Here is an 18,038-nt window from a genome sequence, read left to right as displayed (position 1 = left end):
GTGGAGGGGAGGAGAGAGGGGACTTACAAATGTCTTCAGACCTCTGAAAGTGAAAGTGTCCAACTCTTTGCGACCCCATGAACTGTATAGTCCACCAGCCCCTTCTGTCCATGGGATTCTCCAAACAAGGATACTGGAATGGGTAGCCATTCCCGTCTCCAGGGGGTCTTCCCGACCCAGGGATCGAACCCAGGTCTTCCACCTTGTGGGCAGATTCTTTACTGTCTGAGCCACTGGTGAGGCCCCTCTTCAGACCTCGGGAGACCTGTTATGTGGAAGTAACGTGAGGCTTGTCCCTTTTGGTCCCAGAGAACAGACCTCAGATTAGTGACTATGAGTTTTCAGAAGCAGATGTAGGCCTGATGAAGGAAAGAACTGTCTAATACTTAGAGGTATTTGGAAAAGGCAAAATGGGCCTTCTGAGGATGTAGTCAGTGTCCCAGCACTGAGGTATTCCTCACTGGGAACTTAAAAGAAATGACCTTTAAGGACGTTTCCAGCTCTGAAATTCTGTAATGGTGTATGTCGTCCAAGAAATCTTTTCCTGATTAATATCAAGACCAATTACAAGAAGCCTGAAGAGGAAGACAGATTCAAGAGCTCAAAACCAACTTATTTCCCTAGTCAGAACTTCTTTCCCAGCTCTGACTCTCATCTACTGTCCCAAGGACCAAGCCTAGGTTAATTTCTGTGATTTTTAATGACAGAGAAATGCTGATTCACCTCTCGCATGATGACTAGAAACTGCTCTCGTCCCCTGAAAAGTGTTAGGTCTAGTTTAAATCGGTGGGGTCAGATCAGAAGAAGGGACCTAAGCCATCCTTTTGGCATCATAGAACACAAAATGTCGAGTTCACAGACCAGACTTGGACAGTGGCCTTGATATTCCCTAATACTAAGACCTTGGGCAAGACCCTCAGCCTCCTCTTCTATTATAAAAGGGTTCCTCTCCCTTCTGGTGATAAACCACAGATGTATTTAACCCTCGAGCTCCCCCTAGTGGCATCTATAATGTCGGGCGAGTAGGGCAGCAGCCACAAGCTCTTCCCAAGGGCTCTTCTGTTTCTGTTGCGAGTGGGGTGTGTGTTGTTTCCAGACAGGGTTAAAGATCACTAGTTGTCCCTAAAAATGATCAAATTCCATCTTTCATCTAGCCCTTATGCTGGTGAGCTATCAGAGAAGTGGATGTGGAAAGAGTGAAGTTTTAGCTCAAGCCAGGTGGGACTTTAGTATTTTTAGACAAAATTTTAGTATTAATCAAAATTATGTTTGTGGCTGTTTTGTCCTTGCCATATGTGATCTGGACCCTTTTTTTCTCAGCTTCATTGGAATGATAGGATTGTCCTTCTGAATGATGGCCGCATAGAGTGGTAGCCTTCTGATGCTCAGCCCTTCCCCAAGGTCTGAGGTCTGAGCCATTTCCAGCACTGCCCTTATAAGGAGTGCTACTTGGAGCATCTTTGCACAGGTCCTGTTTTTCTTTTAGAATTACTTCCCAGAAGTGGTAGCTTTGGGTCAAAAGATAGAAATAGTTTTTATCTGTTACCTGTTGCCTGATTGTTCTCTAGAAGTATTTGAACCAATTTAAAACACCCACTCTCTTAAAACACTGAGGGACTTGTGTTTTAAGACTAATTTATTACTTAACCCCCAGGTTATTAAATAGTCATCATGAAGCATCTAGGAGTCAGACAGACTTGAATTTGAACCCAGTCCTGCTTAATGCTAGTGCCAAACCTCAATTTTAGTGAGATTTTTATATTATATTAATAAGATAAATCACGTACTCAATGTCTAGCACTGGTAAATGCTTAATAAATGGTAACAATGTGATTATCATCCATTCAGCTCTTGGCCTGGGGAAGAATCAGAAGAAGAGAGTTCCTTAGATAGTCCAGCTTGGCGTGGGTCAGGACCACTCTGGAAAATAAAGGTGTACACCCTGCTTTTGACTGTTAGGCCTACAGGCTGATGCTCAAGATCCAAAGTTCTCTTGGTGGATTGGCTTGGATGGGCTCCTTTTCTCATCTGCTATGGAGAGGGGGGAAAGATGCTAACGTGCAGGCTAGTCTCCTTCCATGGCCCACCCCCACCATCTGCCAACCTCTTCTTCAATCTCTCCCAAGCAGTTCCTGCCTCACGCTGGGGACCGCATCTTGATCACAGGGGCAGCTGACTCCAAGGTGCATGTCCACGACCTGACAGTGAAGGAGACGATCCACATGTTTGGAGACCACACGAACCGGGTGAAACGCATCGCCACGGCGCCCATGTGGCCCAACACGTTCTGGAGCGCTGCTGAGGACGGGCTTATCCGGTGAGGCTCTGAGGCAGGGCGTGCAGCCTGGGCCTCCCCTGCTCCTGCTGCACGTGGTGCCCCCTCCCCTCTGCGCTCCTGCTTCCTTCCACAGACCTGGCTCCTTCCCTCCAACAGAGGTCCAGCCTCATTGGTCTGCCCAGCACAGTGATCAGGGCACAGATAGAGTGGGAACACTTGCTGACTCTGTTCTTTGCCTTCCTCACTTCTTGCCCTCTCCTGAGCTACACAAGCGCACTGGCTTTCTCGCCGCCTCGCACACACAGTCTGCCTCCTCTGGCTTTCGCCCTTGCTGCCCCTAACCTGGTTTTCTCAGTCCCAGCTCTCTGTCAGCTCTCCTCACCCCAGGGAGACTGCCAAAGAGCCACCTCCTGAGAAGCGCCTTCCCTGGCCGCCCGCTGCCACAGACCTTCCGCCGTTGTTTTTGTCTCCGTGCCCTCACTGTATCCTCTATAGCTCTAGTCACCATCTGGAGTCATTTATTTGCTGGTCCACTCTTTTGTCTGTGTCCCTCACTGAGTAGTGAACTGCCAGCATTTTTGTCTGTCCTGTCCTGGGTTGTGTCCCTAGAGCCCAGCACAGTGCCTGGCACACAGAGGCACATGATCCATTTGCCTTGAACAGTCAGCCAGTGGGCATATTCTTGGGAAGGGGACCGCAGCCAGAAATAGTTAAGTGGCCTCTCCCCCTTTCCACTGACCTGCATCATCACGCCTCTGCCTCTGCTTCCCTTGTTCGTAAAATGGCCTCATTGCCTTTCCTAACTCCTTTCTTCAGATATAACCTGAGAACTTTCCCCTATCTCTACAATCTGCCCAAACTGCCTCCCTTGAGACCCCATGGGGCTTTGTGCCCTTTTCCTTTCCACAAAGGACGAGGGGTATCTAAGTCATGGAGGAACGAGGACTCAGACCAAGTCAAGTCCTACCTCTGTCACTCGTGTCCAGGCAAGTCACTTCAGCCTCAGACCTCAGTTTCCTCATCTATAACAAAAACAGTATTTCAGGAAGAGCAATCTGTGAGGATGCTGAGAAAGATAAGCAAACGATGAAGAGATTATTGCAGGTGTTTAGGCGGAGGTGGGTGAGCACAGGGGTGATGCCCCTGCCACTTTCTGGATGTGCCTGCGCCCTAGAAGCAAAACAGATCCCCGGTAAAGTGTGCTCGTGCTGGGTGGGTGTTTTGGCCTGACCTTTACCATTGGCTCAGATGGCGAAGAATCTGTCTGCAATGCAGGAGACCCGGGTTTGATCCCTGCTTTAGGAAGATCCCCTGGAGAAGGGACCGGCTCCCCACCCCAGTATTCTGGCCTGGAGAATTCCATGGACAGAGGAGCCTGGTAGGCTACAGTCCTTGGAGTCCCAAAGAGTTGGACATGACTGAGTGACTTTCACTTTCTCTTTACCATCTGGATGGGACTCGGGCTTGTTCTGGGAGTTGGCGTTTCTGGGAAGCTCGTAGGTGATCTCCAGATTGTCTTTTCTTTCACCTCTGTACTTCTTTTGTTTCCTACAAGAAACTAGGTTAAGAATAGAATTAAGAATTAGAATCAAGGAGCAGAGCATAGTGGTTAAAACGCAGTCCTCCCAGCTCTGCACCATCCCAGCACTGCACTTACTGCGGTGTCATCCAGGCAAGTTATTGAACTTCTTTTAACTTCTAGTGGTACCTAGGGATAGTGTGAGAATTTAATTAGATAATACCTGTGTAACACTTGGGAACAATACTGGACACCAAGCAATGTCTCATGAAGTGTTAGTACTCAGTAGTAATAGTACTTAGTGGCAATAATATTGATATCTGTTAAAAAATAAATAAAAGGGTTCAGTAGTATCTACCTTAGGGAGTTCTGTTAGAATAAAAAGAATGTATGAGAAGCCTACTACTTGGCATTCAGGGCACTCAAGATACGGGAGTAGTTTTTGACATTCTACTTACAAACAGATCCAGAACCCCTCCCGGTTCTTTTGCGCTCCAGGCCTTGGCTTCTCCCCTGCCCTCTGCCCACGGACGCAACCCTCAACCCGCTGTGTCCTCTCTCACAGCCAGTATGACCTTCGGGAGAACAGCAAACACTCGGAGGTGCTGATCGACCTGACAGAGTACTGTGGCCAGCTGGTGGAGGCCAAGTGCCTCACCGTCAACCCCCAGGACAACAACTGCCTGGCCGTGGGGGCCAGCGGGCCCTTTGTGAGGCTCTACGACATCCGCATGATCCACAACCACAGGTAGGAATATGCGGCAAGTCCCTGAGAACCTGCTGCCCCTTACCCTCATTGCCAGGCCCTCTTCTCTTTGAGGGGGGGTTTTTTCATTCTGTGATTTTTTTAAAAATAATTCAATCCGTGCTTGTTCTTATGAGAAGTGTATTAAAGAAATTACTTTTACTCCATTACCTGAAAGAAATCCCGGTGTGTAATAGCTTCTGTGCATACGTAGTGTACATAGTTACCATCTTATACATGTAAACTCCTATATTTGTACATGCAATTTTACTTTATTCTTTTTAAAAAAAAAAAAAAGTATACTCAGAACCTCCAGAGAAGTCCCAGACCTGCGCGGCCCGCCAGTCTGGGTTTTCATTGGACTCCTGGGCTGGCCTGCATTACTTTCATTTGTGGATTTGGATGACTGTTGTTACTCTTCACACACTACATGACTTAGAGTAGGCCACAAGCTTTAGCTTCCTCATCTATAAAATGGGAGTAATAGGGTAGCCACGAATCAAAGACAGGTAGGCAGGGCCACTGCGATGGGTGTGTCCATAGCTCTCTAGTTGGTTGACTTTTGGGGGTGCTCAGGTAAGGAAAAAAGGTACCTCTTCCCATATCTCTCCAGGGACACAAACAGGTTTTTCCCGAGGAAGTGTGGTCCAGCCAGGAGTCCTGATCGGCATTATAACCTATTTTGTTTGCCTTGCCACCAGAAAAAGCATGAAGCAGAGCCCTTCAGCAGGTGTACACACCTTCTGTGACCGGCAGAAGCCCCTCCCAGATGGCGCAGCCCAGTATTATGTAGCAGGTAGGGCTCAGCCCAACTCTGGCCCTAAACTCTTGGTGGGGTGCTGATTGTCTCCAGAGCAGTGCAGGGAGGCAGTGGTGACCGAGAGTCAGACAGACCTGCATTTAATCCTGGTTACCATCCACCAGCTCTTACGTGACCTTTGGCAAATTTCTCACCCTGGAGGAATCTTAGTTTCTTTTCTGTAAAATGGGATTATGATGACTCAGTGAGATAGTGTTTAACAGTTGGCCCACTTCATACAGTAAGGGCTCAACACTTAGAGCTGCTTTTCTGGGGAAGATGACTGGTCACTGGGAAGGCTGACTTCTCACAACTCCCTGCCCCTTTGGGGAGGGACCAGAAGCCTCCCACGCGGGTACCTCTGCTCTCTGCAGGTCACCTGCCAGTGAAGCTGCCTGACTACAACAACCGTCTGAGAGTGCTGGTTGCCACGTATGTCACCTTCAGCCCCAATGGCACAGAGCTGCTGGTCAACATGGGGGGCGAGCAGGTACGGCTGGCCTCCCGAGGCGGCACCCCCCACCCCCGCCCCCATATCCGGCAGCCAGGGCTGTGCCCGCCACATCCACTTCCATGAGGCAGACAAGAAGCCTCACTGTAAATGGCGTTACTGTGAAATACCGAAATGCCGTGGCACCACTGGAATTCCCAGAGAAGTACCCTGCTCTTGAGTGTAAGCTTTAGAACTGACAGACCTGTCTTTAGTCACTGGCCTTTTATTTATGAGCTGTGTGCTGAGACTTTGAACACCTCTCTTCATTTTCCTGAACCTTGGTTTCCTCATCTGCTGCTTTCCTAGGAGGAAATCCTGTGGCTCAGAGCATGCAGCCGGGGTTCTGTTCAGGACCAGTTTTGGGAAGTCTTCTTTGATAATGACCGGTTGCTAAACCTTCTGTTGTTCTCGGTCAGGTTGTTTAATAAGCCTTGCATAAATTAATTTACTCTGCAAACACTCACTGAGTACTTACTCTGGGAGTAGCATTAGCATGAACATGAGGGAGACAGGTGCAAAATATGATCCATGCTAGGCTGACAGGAGAGACATGGCAAGTGAAACAAACCATTGATGACATTTAAAGGCAAGGTGTGATACAGGAGAAATGGGATGTGATACAGGAGACTGAGTGAGCCCCCGAGTTCAGAAGAGGGCTCTGGATCCAGATTGCTGAGCCGTCCCCTGAGCTTAAAGGTGGTGTAAGGATAAGTGGGAGAGACAGTCTAGCAGAGTGGTTTGGAGCCAAATAGACTTGGTTTTAGGTGCTGGCTGTGCCACTTGCTGCTTTTATGGCCCTGGATAAATTAATTAAACTCTGAGCCGACATTTCTTCTTCTGGAAAGGTGGCTGATAATAGTACCTTTTTGTGGTACTAAAGATGGTACTCATTTTGTGGTACTCATTTCTAAGATGAAATGAGAAAAGTCATAAAACACTTAACAGAGGAGCAAAGTAAGGATTCAATACATGGTAAGTAATAATAGGTAATATTTACTGAGGGAAGTAACTAGCAATGTTATTTGGGCAAATTGCTTCTCTTCTCTGGGGTTTCAGTTTTCAGTTTCATTTATAACATGAGACCCCTGAGGCCCTTGTTGACCTAATACACATGTGATTCTAAGGAATGACAGTATTTGAAGCTGTCCACCCCCAGGGCCAGGCACTAGGAGGATTTTCCCACCTGAGGCTTGCTCCAGGAAGCACCCCGTCCTGTGTCACTCGGTGGTTCCCTGCTGAACACTCAGCTGTGTTCCCGAGAGCCGCCCAGGCCTCACTCCTGGCCCGGCCACGTTCTTGCCTCACAATGTCCATCTTCTCTTGACCCCTGCACTCTAGGTCTATTTGTTTGACCTGACTTACAAGCAGCGGCCGTACACCTTCCTCTTGCCTAGAAAATGCCACTCCTCAGGGGGTAAGTTCTCCCTGCCCGGCTCCTTCGGGGCATCTCTGCTGGGAACGTGAGTGTGCGCTGCCTCTGTCGGGCAGCCTGCCCCTTACCTTGCACTGTGGATGTGATCCTCTGAAAGGAGCAGTTTCTCTGAAATAACACCGTACAGTAAGAAGGAAGGGAATCGCAGGTCAGAGAGCTCTGTAAAAATGGGTTTGCCTCACAGCCCTTTTCACTTCCCTCAGAAAAAGCAGGTTCTTCCCATGGCTTGGCTCTTGAGGACCTGACGTAGTTGTGCCCTCCCCTGCCGTCCTAGACCAGTCTCCTCAGTGATTCTTCCTGGGGCCTGCAGTTGATTTAGGCACCTCCGCACCCCCCAACTTTTAGGCATCCCTACAGCCAGATAATGCCAAGTTGAAGTTATGTCCCTCTCCAGCCAGCAGAGGGCGCACAGGCTTGCTTTATGTGCTTGCCGGTCTGCCTGTCAGAACTTGGTTTCTGGGAGATCTACCCTGGGAGGGACAGCCCTGCCGTGGAGCCGTCAGATCCCCGGATGGAAGCTGGAGGGCTGCTGAGGAGAAGTGAGGACTGCCTCCTAAGTTGTTGCTGTTCCTTTCTAACCACCCACCGCCAGAAGTTCAGAATGGCAAGATGTCCACCAACGGTGTGTCCAACGGCGTGTCCAACGGCCTGCACCTTCACAGCAATGGCTTCCGGCTGCCAGAGACTAGGGGGCATGTCAGGTAAGGCCAGCCTGACTTGGGGCACAGAGGCTTCTGGAATGTGGCAGTGGTCCCCATGCCACCTCTGCCTGATGGGACTCCAGTCGTGCTCCAGCTGAAGCTCTGGTCTCTTGGTGCCAGTAGCTGGGGTCAGGACCCAGGGGCTAGCTCCTCTTAGCCCTGGGCTCCCTCCTAAAGGGTCCCGCACAGCCAAGCCTCCCCCGTTGTGTTTTCTCCATTCATAGCATCTTCAAGCCTCTTGCACTGCCAGGCCCTGAGCTCAGCTTTTGATATAGAGGTGCCCAGGTCCTCTAGCCCTTGAGAGAAACCTCTCTATAGAGAGATCCATGGGCGGGACTTGGATGGTGACAAAGTTCAGCTCAGCATGGAGGCTGGAGGTGTCAGCTACTTTCATGCCCAGTTTGATGAAGAATTCCTTTAAACCTGTCTAGGACAACTTCATTTCTGCCTGTCTGTTTTTTTTCACTGGCACAAAGCATCTGGAATTGTGGCTATTGACCTGCCACAGTTACCCAAGCCAAGGGTGGGAGTAGCATCCTCTTTCATATGACAGTGCAGATCTCAGGGACCAAGAAAACCTGGGAGGCCTCCAGGCAGGGCCACAGACATCCTGAGGGGCTGCTCTGACCTTCCTTGGTTGGCCTGACACTCTGCTTCCCCCGTAGCCCCCAGGTAGAGCTGCCCCCATACCTGGAGCGGGTGAAACAGCAAGCCAATGAGGCTTTTGCTTGCCAGCAGTGGACCCAGGCCATTCAGCTTTACAGCAAGGCCGTGCAGAGGGCCCCTCACAACGCCATGCTCTATGGGAACCGAGCTGCTGCCTACATGAAGCGCAAGTGGTGAGTGGGCCTGATGGAACCAAGTTGCTGAGGCATCCAGGGACAGTAGCAGTGGCATCCTGCTGCCCCTCAGGGCATGTTAGGCCCAGGCCTCTCACCCATTCCTGGTTGGTGGTGGGCAGGTGCCTGACCTGTTAGTCAGGAAGCTTCAAACACCAGGAGAGCTCACAGTTAAGTGGAACATGTTTACAAGTAGCTTCAGCATGTTAGTGCTGTGGTTGCTGGAAGTAGGAATTGGGAGAGTGGTTAATTCCAGTCCTTGGAGAATTGGGCCTTGAATCGGACTTTTAAAGGGGCAGTAGAATCTTGCTAGATGGAAATGAGGCCCTGGTGAATTCAGTTGCTATCTGTTTGAAGTGATTGTGCAGCGCCTTGACCTTGGGATTTGCTGTCCTATGCTCTTGGACCCTTTGGACCAAGCACAAGCAGGATCCTAGACATCTGAAGCTGGCTGTGGATCTTGCTGTGTGGTAATGGCCAGTGGTAAGGGAACAGGTCCATATCCTGAAGAACCCTTTATCTTTGAAGACCACCAGGGCCCCCAGCCCTTCCGCCTACAGCACCAGCAGGCAAGCAGGCAGGCAGACCCCATCCCCCAGCCAGGGCCAGGATGGGAGATGGATAAAGCTGGGCCCACAGCCATTTCTGCTCCGTCTGGCATCCGTCGGCTCTGCCCAGACAGACAGGCCAGCTGGTGTGCCATCGTCTGGCTGCAACTCGGCAGGCCAGAGAGGGAAGCTTAAGAAACCCACCCAAGTCAGCAGGCTGGTGGATGGGGGTTTGGGAAGATGCTGCCCCCACAGGCCTTAGCTCAGACATCAGGAGTTGGCCACGGGCTCAGATGGCAGGCAGCCCCAGGAGATGACAGTTGGGGGCCCTCCTGGGGTGTTTTGCCCCTCTTTTCCAGCAGGTGGGTAGAATGCAGTGGTCTTCATGCAGGCTGTAGGCTGAGCACACTCTCCTGCATTTTTGCTGAGAAGGACTGATGATTTCCCAGTCCACAGTACCCTTAACATCTTCTCTGAATCCCTACTATGCACTGAGAACTAGAGACACAAAGTTCTGTCCCTCCGAGTTCCTGTGCTCCAGAGCGCACAGCCTCTGGACAGGGGATAAAGAGGTGGGCATGGTCCATCACCGAAGAGGCAGGAAGCAGTGAGTCTTTGAAGGGTCAGGTGAAGTGCCATGGGCAGAGGAAAAGTCGGGTCACTGTACTGGGGATCAGGGAGCACCGGGAAGACGTGGTGTCTGCTTTCAGTGTGGGCAGGCTTAGACAGGAGAGGAAAGGGGGGAGGGGACTGTGGGAGAAGGACATTCCCAGGGAGATGAAACGGTGTGAACAAAGGCGTGGGGGTGGGGGACTGACTGAAGAGCTTGTTTGCAGAACAACAAATCCATTTGGCTGGAGCAGAGGGTTCGGGAAGGGACTGGCAGGAGATGAGTCTGTGAGGTAGCCTGGGGCCAGCCTGGGAAGGACTTGGAATGCAGAGCGGTGGCGTTTTGGCCTCGATTCAGTGGATGATGGGCAGCTACTGAAGAGTTTTAAGCAGCAGAGGGAGGTGTTGAGGGCTGTCTTTTCAGGGAGATTGAGCTGGCAGCAAGTCCGGATGGGTGCGCCCTGGGGCCAGCTTGCTCTCTCCCCATCCCCACGTGCCTGCCAGTGACCCTTAGAATGTCACGTTCTGTCCCAGGCCAGTCTCCCCAGGGCGGCCATCTGCTCCTGGATGCGGTGGGAGCTGTCGCCCTCTGGCTCCTGGCTGCTTTCTGGTCTGGCTCTCCCCGGGAGTTCTGAGGGGCACCTTGCAGGCGGTAATTGGGTTTCCGAAGCGCGCCTGCTCCTCCGTCACAGCCACTCGTTCTGACGCAGCTGCGCCGTCGGGACACTCTGTCTCCCGCCCGCCTCCGCACTGCCAAGCCTCTTGTCCCTGCTCTGAGCACCGATGCTCCCTCTGGGTGCTGTAGGAGGGAGGGTCAGGAGCACAGCTCCAGCGTCAGACCTGCCCTGGCCCCCGCGCACAGGGGTTGTGAGCTGCGCCTTGGTGGGGAGGCCATGGGGGGGGCGGTCGGCGGCGTGCTTCTTAACGCAAGTGGGTCCTAGGCCCGCCTCACCCCAGCAGAGGGGAAAAACGGAGAAGTGGATCCCGTGAGGACACCTGGCTCTCCAGTTGAGAGGTGGGGCTGTCTGTGGACCTGGGCAGATGTGTATTCTATACTCCTGCACAGGGTGGGAGGAGGAGGGGCTTCTTCTCTGACCCTCCCCACCCCGCAAAACTATTCCCACTTCCCCACATCCATGCTTCGGGAGTTTGGAGAAGTTAGTGTGGACGATTTGCAGCTCCTGTGGCCTATGCCCGCCCCCACTCCCGCCATCCACTTCCAGAGAAGTGACTCTGCCAGACTGTCAGGCCCCATCCTCCAGCCCCGGGAGGTAGAGGCCACAGCTGCTGTGGATCAGTCAGCCAGGACAGAGGGGGCCTGGCTGAGGACTTGCTGCCTGCTGGTCAGCAGCCTGAATCCCCAGCCTGACACTTCTGGCTTCCCCGGACCACAGAACTGTCCTTGAGGGCCCCCTGCCTCAGACCTGGCTTTGAAGGCCAGCCGGGGGGATCTGAGGAGGTGGGTGGAGGAAAGGAGAAGGAGGGCCTGGGAGCCTGAGGCGGGCAAGATGCCAGGCCTTCTGCTGCAGGGCTGCGGGTGCCTGGGGTGAGCGGGTGCACAGTTGCACTCTGTGTCCAGCAGAGGGCAACCCGACACTGGTTTTTGCCTTATGCCCACCCTCTACCTGCCAAGACGCCAGGGTTCCTGGCTTTCCTCCTAAACATACTCTGCCTCCTAGAGAGCAAGTCCTGGGCTGAACCAGGATTCTGTTCATCCCCAAATACCCTTGCCCTGAGATCGCTCAAAGGTGGGCTGGGGTGGCCACAGGAAGCGACAAGACTGAATGGGGACTCCCTACCTGCCACGGGGCCCCACCTCCAAAGCACACTCCCCTGCCTTCCCAGGGATGGTGACCACTACGATGCCCTGAGGGACTGCCTCAAGGCCATCTCCCTAAATCCATGCCACCTGAAGGCGCACTTCCGCCTGGCCCGATGCCTCTTTGAGCTCAAGTACGTGGCTGAGGCCCTAGAGTGCCTGGATGATTTCAAAGGGAAGTTCCCGGAGCAGGCCCATAGCAGCGCCTGTGACGCATTGGGACGTGACATCACGGCCGCCCTCTTCTCCAAAAATGACGGTGGTGAGTAGAGTGCGCACTGAGGAGGGGTTGCTGTCACTCTGTCTGTTGGAGATGCTGTGTGACATTCTGGAGAGGACGTAAGTCCTGAGACTGGAGAGGCCTGGGCTCACACTGATTGAGAACCACGTGACCCTGAGACAGTCACTTGGTCTCTTCGAGACAAGGATTAGCAATAGCGTGTTTAAGGCACCTGGTGTGGTTCCCCCGGGGCTCAGGATAGGAGTCGGCTGAGCTAGGTCATCCTCTCCTGTCATAGACAGAGCCTTGGCCGTTCCGTTGGGGTCCGAGCTCCAACTAGTTGGCTAGAGTGCACTTGCTCCAGATTGCATGGGTGCAGGAGAGACAGCCCACAGGGCAGTGGTAAGGCCCCAGGCACAGGGATGGAGCCTCGGTTCCAGTCTCAGCTCTGCCATGTGGAACCATGAGACTGGGCAGAGCACAGCCTCTCGGAACCTGCTGGCTTATTTGTACAGCATGTTGAAGGGCCTGCCCTGCTCCTCTGGGTAGCGCTGGAGAGTGAGCCAGCTGACTGTGCAGTCTGTAGACGTGAGAGGGGAGCTCACTGGGGCAGACATGCAGCTTCCTCTTCTGCTCTGCAGCGTATTGGACCATGGATTGATCCATCTGTCTGGATAGAGCCAGGCACTGTGCTATGTCCTGGGAATACATCTGGGAACAAGTCAGATAGAATTTCTGGATTCAAGAATTTATAGCCTGGGAAGGACCCTAGCGATGAAGAAGCAAAGAAGGCCCCGGGGGCCTGATAGGGTGTGAGTGCAGGGGAGGGGTTGAAGGCAGCCTGGGGTTTTTGAGGGAGATGATCAGGCAGAGATCTTGAAGCTGAGGAAGAGGTGACTAGGCAGAGTGTCGCCAGAGGTGAAGTGTCTGGCAGAGGAGCCAGCGCGTGCCAAGGCCTTGAGGCAGGCAGGGACAAGGCACTGAGAGAGCTGGTGTGACTTTACTGAGGCGCGTATGCGACCACCGGGACCCAGGCTGACTTGTCTTCCGGGGCGGGAGGGCTAGAAAAATCACCCGCTCAAGGCTCTCTTGGCAGCGCTTTGCCCTCCCCTCCCTGCCGCTCACCTGCACAGCAACAGACCTTAGGGCCGGGCATCCTCGGGGCTTCCAGACATTATTCAGGGACCTAAGCCAAGGCCGTCCGGGCATCAGCGATCTCCTCTTGAACACCCTCAAGGGCAGGATGCACAGATGCCTCTTTTCCACAGTTGTTCCCAGTTTTCCAGGGTAGTGGGAGAGGGACAGCCCTTCATGGCTTACTACTTGGACGGAGAACGGGGTGAAGGGTGGGGAGGAAACGGGGAGGTGGGGGGAGACGGGCAGGACTCTCACGGTCCCTGTTCTCTGCCCCAGAGGAGAAGAAGGGAGCCGGCGGTGGCGGCGGCGGCCCCGTCCGCCTCCGAAGCATGAGCCGTAAGGACTCCATCTCCGAGGACGAGATGGTGCTGCGGGAGCGAAGCTACGACTACCAGTTCCGCTACTGTGGCCACTGCAACACCACCACGGATATCAAGGAGGCCAATTTCTTTGGCAGGTCCGAGGCCCTGAGGAGGAGGAGGAGGGCCCAGCCCAGTTGGCGGCAGAAGGTTGAGGGTGGCGTGGGGACCTAGGCTTTCAGAAGTCTCAAATCCCAGCTCTGTGCCCTTGGGCAGATGGCTTCACCTCTGTGAGCCACCATCCCCCCCAGCCCTCCTCTGTAGATGACATACCGTTTTGGGTAGGTGAGATCCATGAATATGAATCAAGCATCTCCAGCAAGATCCCTTCTAAATATCAGCAGTGTGTTGGGGGCAGGTGTGCTGTAGGGTCTGGGGGTCTGGATCCAGAGGGGCTAGGACTACTGAGGAAAAGCTGAGGCAGGAGCATTCCCAGAGACCCCCGAGAGGCAGGATCCGATCCTGGCACCCAGGGGGCTTACGATGCACTTTGAGGGAGAGTAAGTCAGAGGGACCTCGGCCGTCTGTGACCCCAAGGTTAGGAGAACAGTTGGACAGTGACACAACTCTCCAGTGTGGAGAGGATGCTCGTGTGCGTGGGAGTTCCAAGTCGGGTGAAGACCCCAGAGTTCGGGGGGCTGAGTGGCTCCAGGCTTCCCTGCCACCCCCTTTCCCTCAGCCATGCAGCCTGTGGGCCATCCCCCAACCTGACCTCCCTGCTCTTTGCCCCCCCACTCCCCCGCCAGCAACGCTCAGTATATCGTCAGCGGCTCTGATGATGGCTCCTTCTTCGTCTGGGAAAAGGAGACCACCAACCTGGTCCGCGTGCTGCAGGGCGACGAATCCATCGTCAACTGCCTGCAGCCACACCCCAGCTACTGCTTCCTGGCCACCAGTGGCATCGACCCTGTTGTGCGGCTCTGGAACCCCCGGCCAGAGGTGAGGGGGCGGGCAAGGTGGCAGAAGCCAGGCGGGAGGAAAGAAGGCGGGACGCTCTGCAAGGCCTCCAGCTGAGCCTGTGTGGGGCGGGATGGGAAAGGAGTCACAGCCTCACGGAGGCAAGGGGCTGCCAGGGGAGGAGCTCTCTCCCCAGGGGTCCAAGCTGCGTCAGGGCAGGAGCCAGCGAGTTCTGAAAGCTCCAGATGAAGCGGGCAAGTCCAGGGGCATATCCGTGAGCCAGGTGTGAAGGTGAGCCTCACACCCGGGAGGCAGTGGCCCAGTAACTGGGGCCGGGTGCGGGAGGGCAGGGAGGGCACCCACCAGGGCACCCGCCTCAGCCCAACACCAGCTCCCAGGTCAGCACCTCCCTTGGTGCCCTGCCCCTCGTGTCCCTCTGCGTCATGTCCCCCAGAAGCCCTGCAGAGGCCAGTGCCTCAGGCATCCGGGCAGCACGTAGGCTTTGTAGTCTGATGGCCCTTAGTTTGAATCCTGGTCCCTTTACTTAGACCTGAGGGACACAACCCAGGTTTTTATCATCTGTATATTGGAATGGGCATGACAGCACCACCTCAGAAGGTTGCTTTGAGGATTAAAGAAGTGATGCCTGTGATGCGTCTGGTCCACAGGGACACAGGGATGGGGTGGGCAGTCAGGTGGGCTGGCCTGAGGCCTCCCCTGCTCTCTGCCCACCTCCTCCCACTTCCCAGCTGGTAAAACAGAAGTCAAGAGGTGGATCTAACTCCAGAGGCAATTTCCTATGCATTTTAAGACCTTTCCTTGAGGGATGAGTGGCGGCAAAAGAACGGGGTGGGGGAGCTGTGTCTGCACCCCACCAGGGTATGGCATCTGTGCCCCGCACATCCTGGGGCGAGGCTGCCCTCATCCGTGTCCATGCCCCGCCCCGCCCCCCACATGCTGTGTCCTCAGCACTTGGCAGTGTGGGGCCCACCAGAAGACGCTCTGCTGTGTGTACCCTCCGGAATAGATCCCACTGTGTGTGACCATGTGCCCCCATCCCCAGTGTAGTGCGTCATCCCCCTCACGTGCATCCTGGTGGCTGTCTGTCCATCCGTCCACATACATCTCAGACGCGTTTCCCTTGCACCTGGGCACCCATGGGTACACCCACACACGCCCCCTGGTATGTACATGCCCCTCCAGACGCACAGCTCAGTCTGTGATCCCCGCAGTAAGCATGCCTCCCCCGGCCCCCCTCCTGCAGAGTGAAGACCTCACTGGCCGAGTTGTGGAGGACATGGAGGGCGCCTCCCAGGCCAACCAGCGGCGCATGAACGCGGACCCGTTGGAGGTGATGCTGCTCAACATGGGCTACCGGATCACGGGCCTGAGCAGTGGGGGCGCCGGGGCCTCTGACGACGAGGACAGCTCGGAGGGCCAGGTGCAGTGCCGGCCCAGCTAGGCCCTCCCAGCCCCGGGCCCAGCCCCCGCCATCGGCTGCATCCTCCGCCCCGGGCAGGAGGTCAGGGGGTTCTGTTTTGGTTTGTCTTCCCCGTCCCCCCATTTTTTTTTTCATTTTTCCCTGTTACATTTGTTAGTTTGGCATTGCGGGTGGGAATTGCTACAACTTGCTGGCTTTTGGACTTTTGGGCAGTTGCCCCTTGACTGGCCCCAGCCCTGAGCAGATGAGCAGGAGGGGAAGCCCGTCCATCTCCCCTGACCCCACCTCCCCCCCACCCCACATCCCTGCCTCAGGTCGGGAGGCCAGGGCTGCTGCTGTCTCCGGGGACTGCCCCACCCTTTGGCTGGCAGCAGGAGTGGGGTGGAATTGGACAGGCTGGCCTTGGCCTGTTTAGCATTCTTGCTCCTGACGGCGAGGCTGGCTCCCTCCTGGTCTTCAGGGAATGTTCTAGAAAAGGACAGGGTGCCCCCCCATCCCTGCAGAGCCCCTGTGTCAGGGTGGAAACAAGTGAGGAGGGAGCCCTGGAATGGGCACAGTCAGGCCACTGCCTCCTGGCAGCCCAGCATCCTTTCCCTATCCCCCCTCGAAGCCCCCGTTGGACCCCCCATGCATGGGTGCTGGGTCCTTGCTGCGCCCGCCCGCCCTCACCGGCCCTCTGGGGGCTCAGCCTCTCCCACAGGCCCTGGCAGTGGGCAGGGGCACCACACCATTCCCCGCCTACCCGTGCCAGCCCTTCTGCACTCTGGGGGGGCCCTCTCCTCCCTTGGGCGCTCTTCGGCCTCACTGTGACCTTTCTGCCAGAGCTCCCAGCCAGGCCTCCTCTTGCTGAGATGGCACTCCCTCCCACCCCCACACGCTGAGCCGCCACAAAGACCAAAGAAGTGATGGCTTTTCTCTGTCCCCTGCTGCTCTGGGGGGAGGGGTGGGTCTCCTGAGCCCTGGGATGGAAAGTCCCTAACTCGGCCCCCTCCTCAGCAGCCCAGAGCTCTACACTGGATGCAGCGGTCCCCCCAGCACCCCACCACTCCCCCCAGGCCTCGCTCTTGGCCTCCCTGGCTCTCAGCTCCCCTCGGCGCTCCCTGGGCTCCAGGCTCCAGCTGCAGCCTCCCTCCACCCTGCTCCTTCCCTCCGCCCTGTCTCTGCCAGGTGCCTCCTCTCAGTCAGGCTTCAGAGAAGCCCTGGAGACAGCAGGGCCATGTTAAAAGCTTTTTCACAGTTTTAAGAAGATGGGGGTGGGGGTGGGGTGGTGAGGATAGTGGTGGGGGGTCTGGCACCATCTCGTCATTGCTTTAATCCCAGCGACACAGGTGGCAGCCTCTCCCCCTTCCTCTCCCCCCCCACCCATCACCCCCCTACCCCTCTCTCCTAGCTTGGTAATGAAGTATATTTATTGGTGAAGGAAACAGCTGCTGCTGCTTCTCCTGCTGCTGGGACTCGCTCCCCTGTCTCTTCTCCACGACCTTTCTCCAGCCGGGAGGGGAGAGCCGGAGCGCTGAGGCTGGGCCTGGGGCCCAAGGACTAGCAGGGGCCCCTTTGCTTTCCTGTGTTCCAGCCACCCGCCATTTCCTCCCTCCCTGCCTCCTGCCTGCCCAGCCTGGGCCCTGCCGTGTGGAGAGACACAGAAGCCTTACTGTCCTCTGGGGGCAGGAGCCGAGCCTTTTTGTTGCTCCGCTCCCAGGAGAGTGAGGGTGACGCAACTGATTAAAACCATTTTGTTCTAGGTGTGGCTGGTGGCATTTGTGGGTTGCCCATGGGTCTGGGGGAAAGGGAGAAGATTTCATCTCCGTAGCTCCGTGACTCTTGAGTAACCACACCTCTGCTGGGTGGAATGAGGCCTGCCTTGGAACGTCCCTGTGGACGTGGCCACCAGCCCTGCAGGACTAAGTGCAGAGCCTGGCCCTGGTGGCCGTGATTTGCAATAATCAGCTTTCATTATCTGGACTGTCTTCTTATCTGTAAAGTAAGGAGGGTGAAGTCTTCGTGGGTTTTCAGACTTTTAAAATCACAACCCAAACAAATATACATCTTAGACATTGTGACCCAAGATACCCATGCTAATTTGTATGTATATAATGAACATAAGTTTTACACAATAACATTAAGCCTTGCTACATGCAGTGTGTTCTAGTTACCATTCTATTTTATGAAGGAGAGGAAAAAAGTGCTGTCTATAACCCACTA

The 18,038-nt window shown here is 54.8% G+C and overlaps 1 protein-coding gene across 7 annotated transcripts in view; it reads left to right on the top strand.

Moving 5' to 3' along the window:
- Positions 1 to 17,574, top strand: part of WDTC1 (WD and tetratricopeptide repeats 1) — a 62,834-nt gene extending 45,260 nt beyond the window's left edge. The window contains exons 6-17 of one of the 7 annotated variants that reach the window (XR_008200996.1): positions 2,127 to 2,317; positions 4,363 to 4,545; positions 5,244 to 5,338; positions 5,716 to 5,831; positions 7,173 to 7,248; positions 7,859 to 7,967; positions 8,633 to 8,806; positions 11,809 to 12,044; positions 13,416 to 13,596; positions 14,245 to 14,437; positions 15,660 to 15,917; positions 17,257 to 17,574. Coding sequence is in view for 6 of the 7 variants with exons in the window: in XM_052657098.1 (XP_052513058.1) it covers positions 2,127 to 2,317; positions 4,363 to 4,545; positions 5,244 to 5,338; positions 5,716 to 5,831; positions 7,173 to 7,248; positions 7,859 to 7,967; positions 8,633 to 8,806; positions 11,809 to 12,044; positions 13,416 to 13,596; positions 14,245 to 14,437; positions 15,660 to 15,857 (1,752 nt within the window). In the remaining variant the exon portion in view is untranslated. Of the gene's footprint in view, positions 1 to 2,126; positions 2,318 to 4,362; positions 4,546 to 5,243; positions 5,339 to 5,715; positions 5,832 to 7,172; positions 7,249 to 7,858; positions 7,968 to 8,632; positions 8,807 to 11,808; positions 12,045 to 13,415; positions 13,597 to 14,244; positions 14,438 to 15,659 lie in introns of all 7 variants that reach the window. The other 6 variants (XM_052657122.1, XM_052657098.1, XM_052657129.1 and 3 more) reach the window with 6 other exon arrangements.
- Positions 17,575 to 18,038: the final 464 nt, after the last annotated feature.

This window comes from Budorcas taxicolor, chromosome 2 (assembly GCF_023091745.1).
Source record: "Budorcas taxicolor isolate Tak-1 chromosome 2, Takin1.1, whole genome shotgun sequence".
Lineage (NCBI taxonomy): Eukaryota > Metazoa > Chordata > Mammalia > Artiodactyla > Bovidae > Budorcas > Budorcas taxicolor.
The sequence above is the reverse complement of the archived record's forward strand: the minus strand, read 5'-3'. Positions and strand labels throughout refer to the sequence as shown.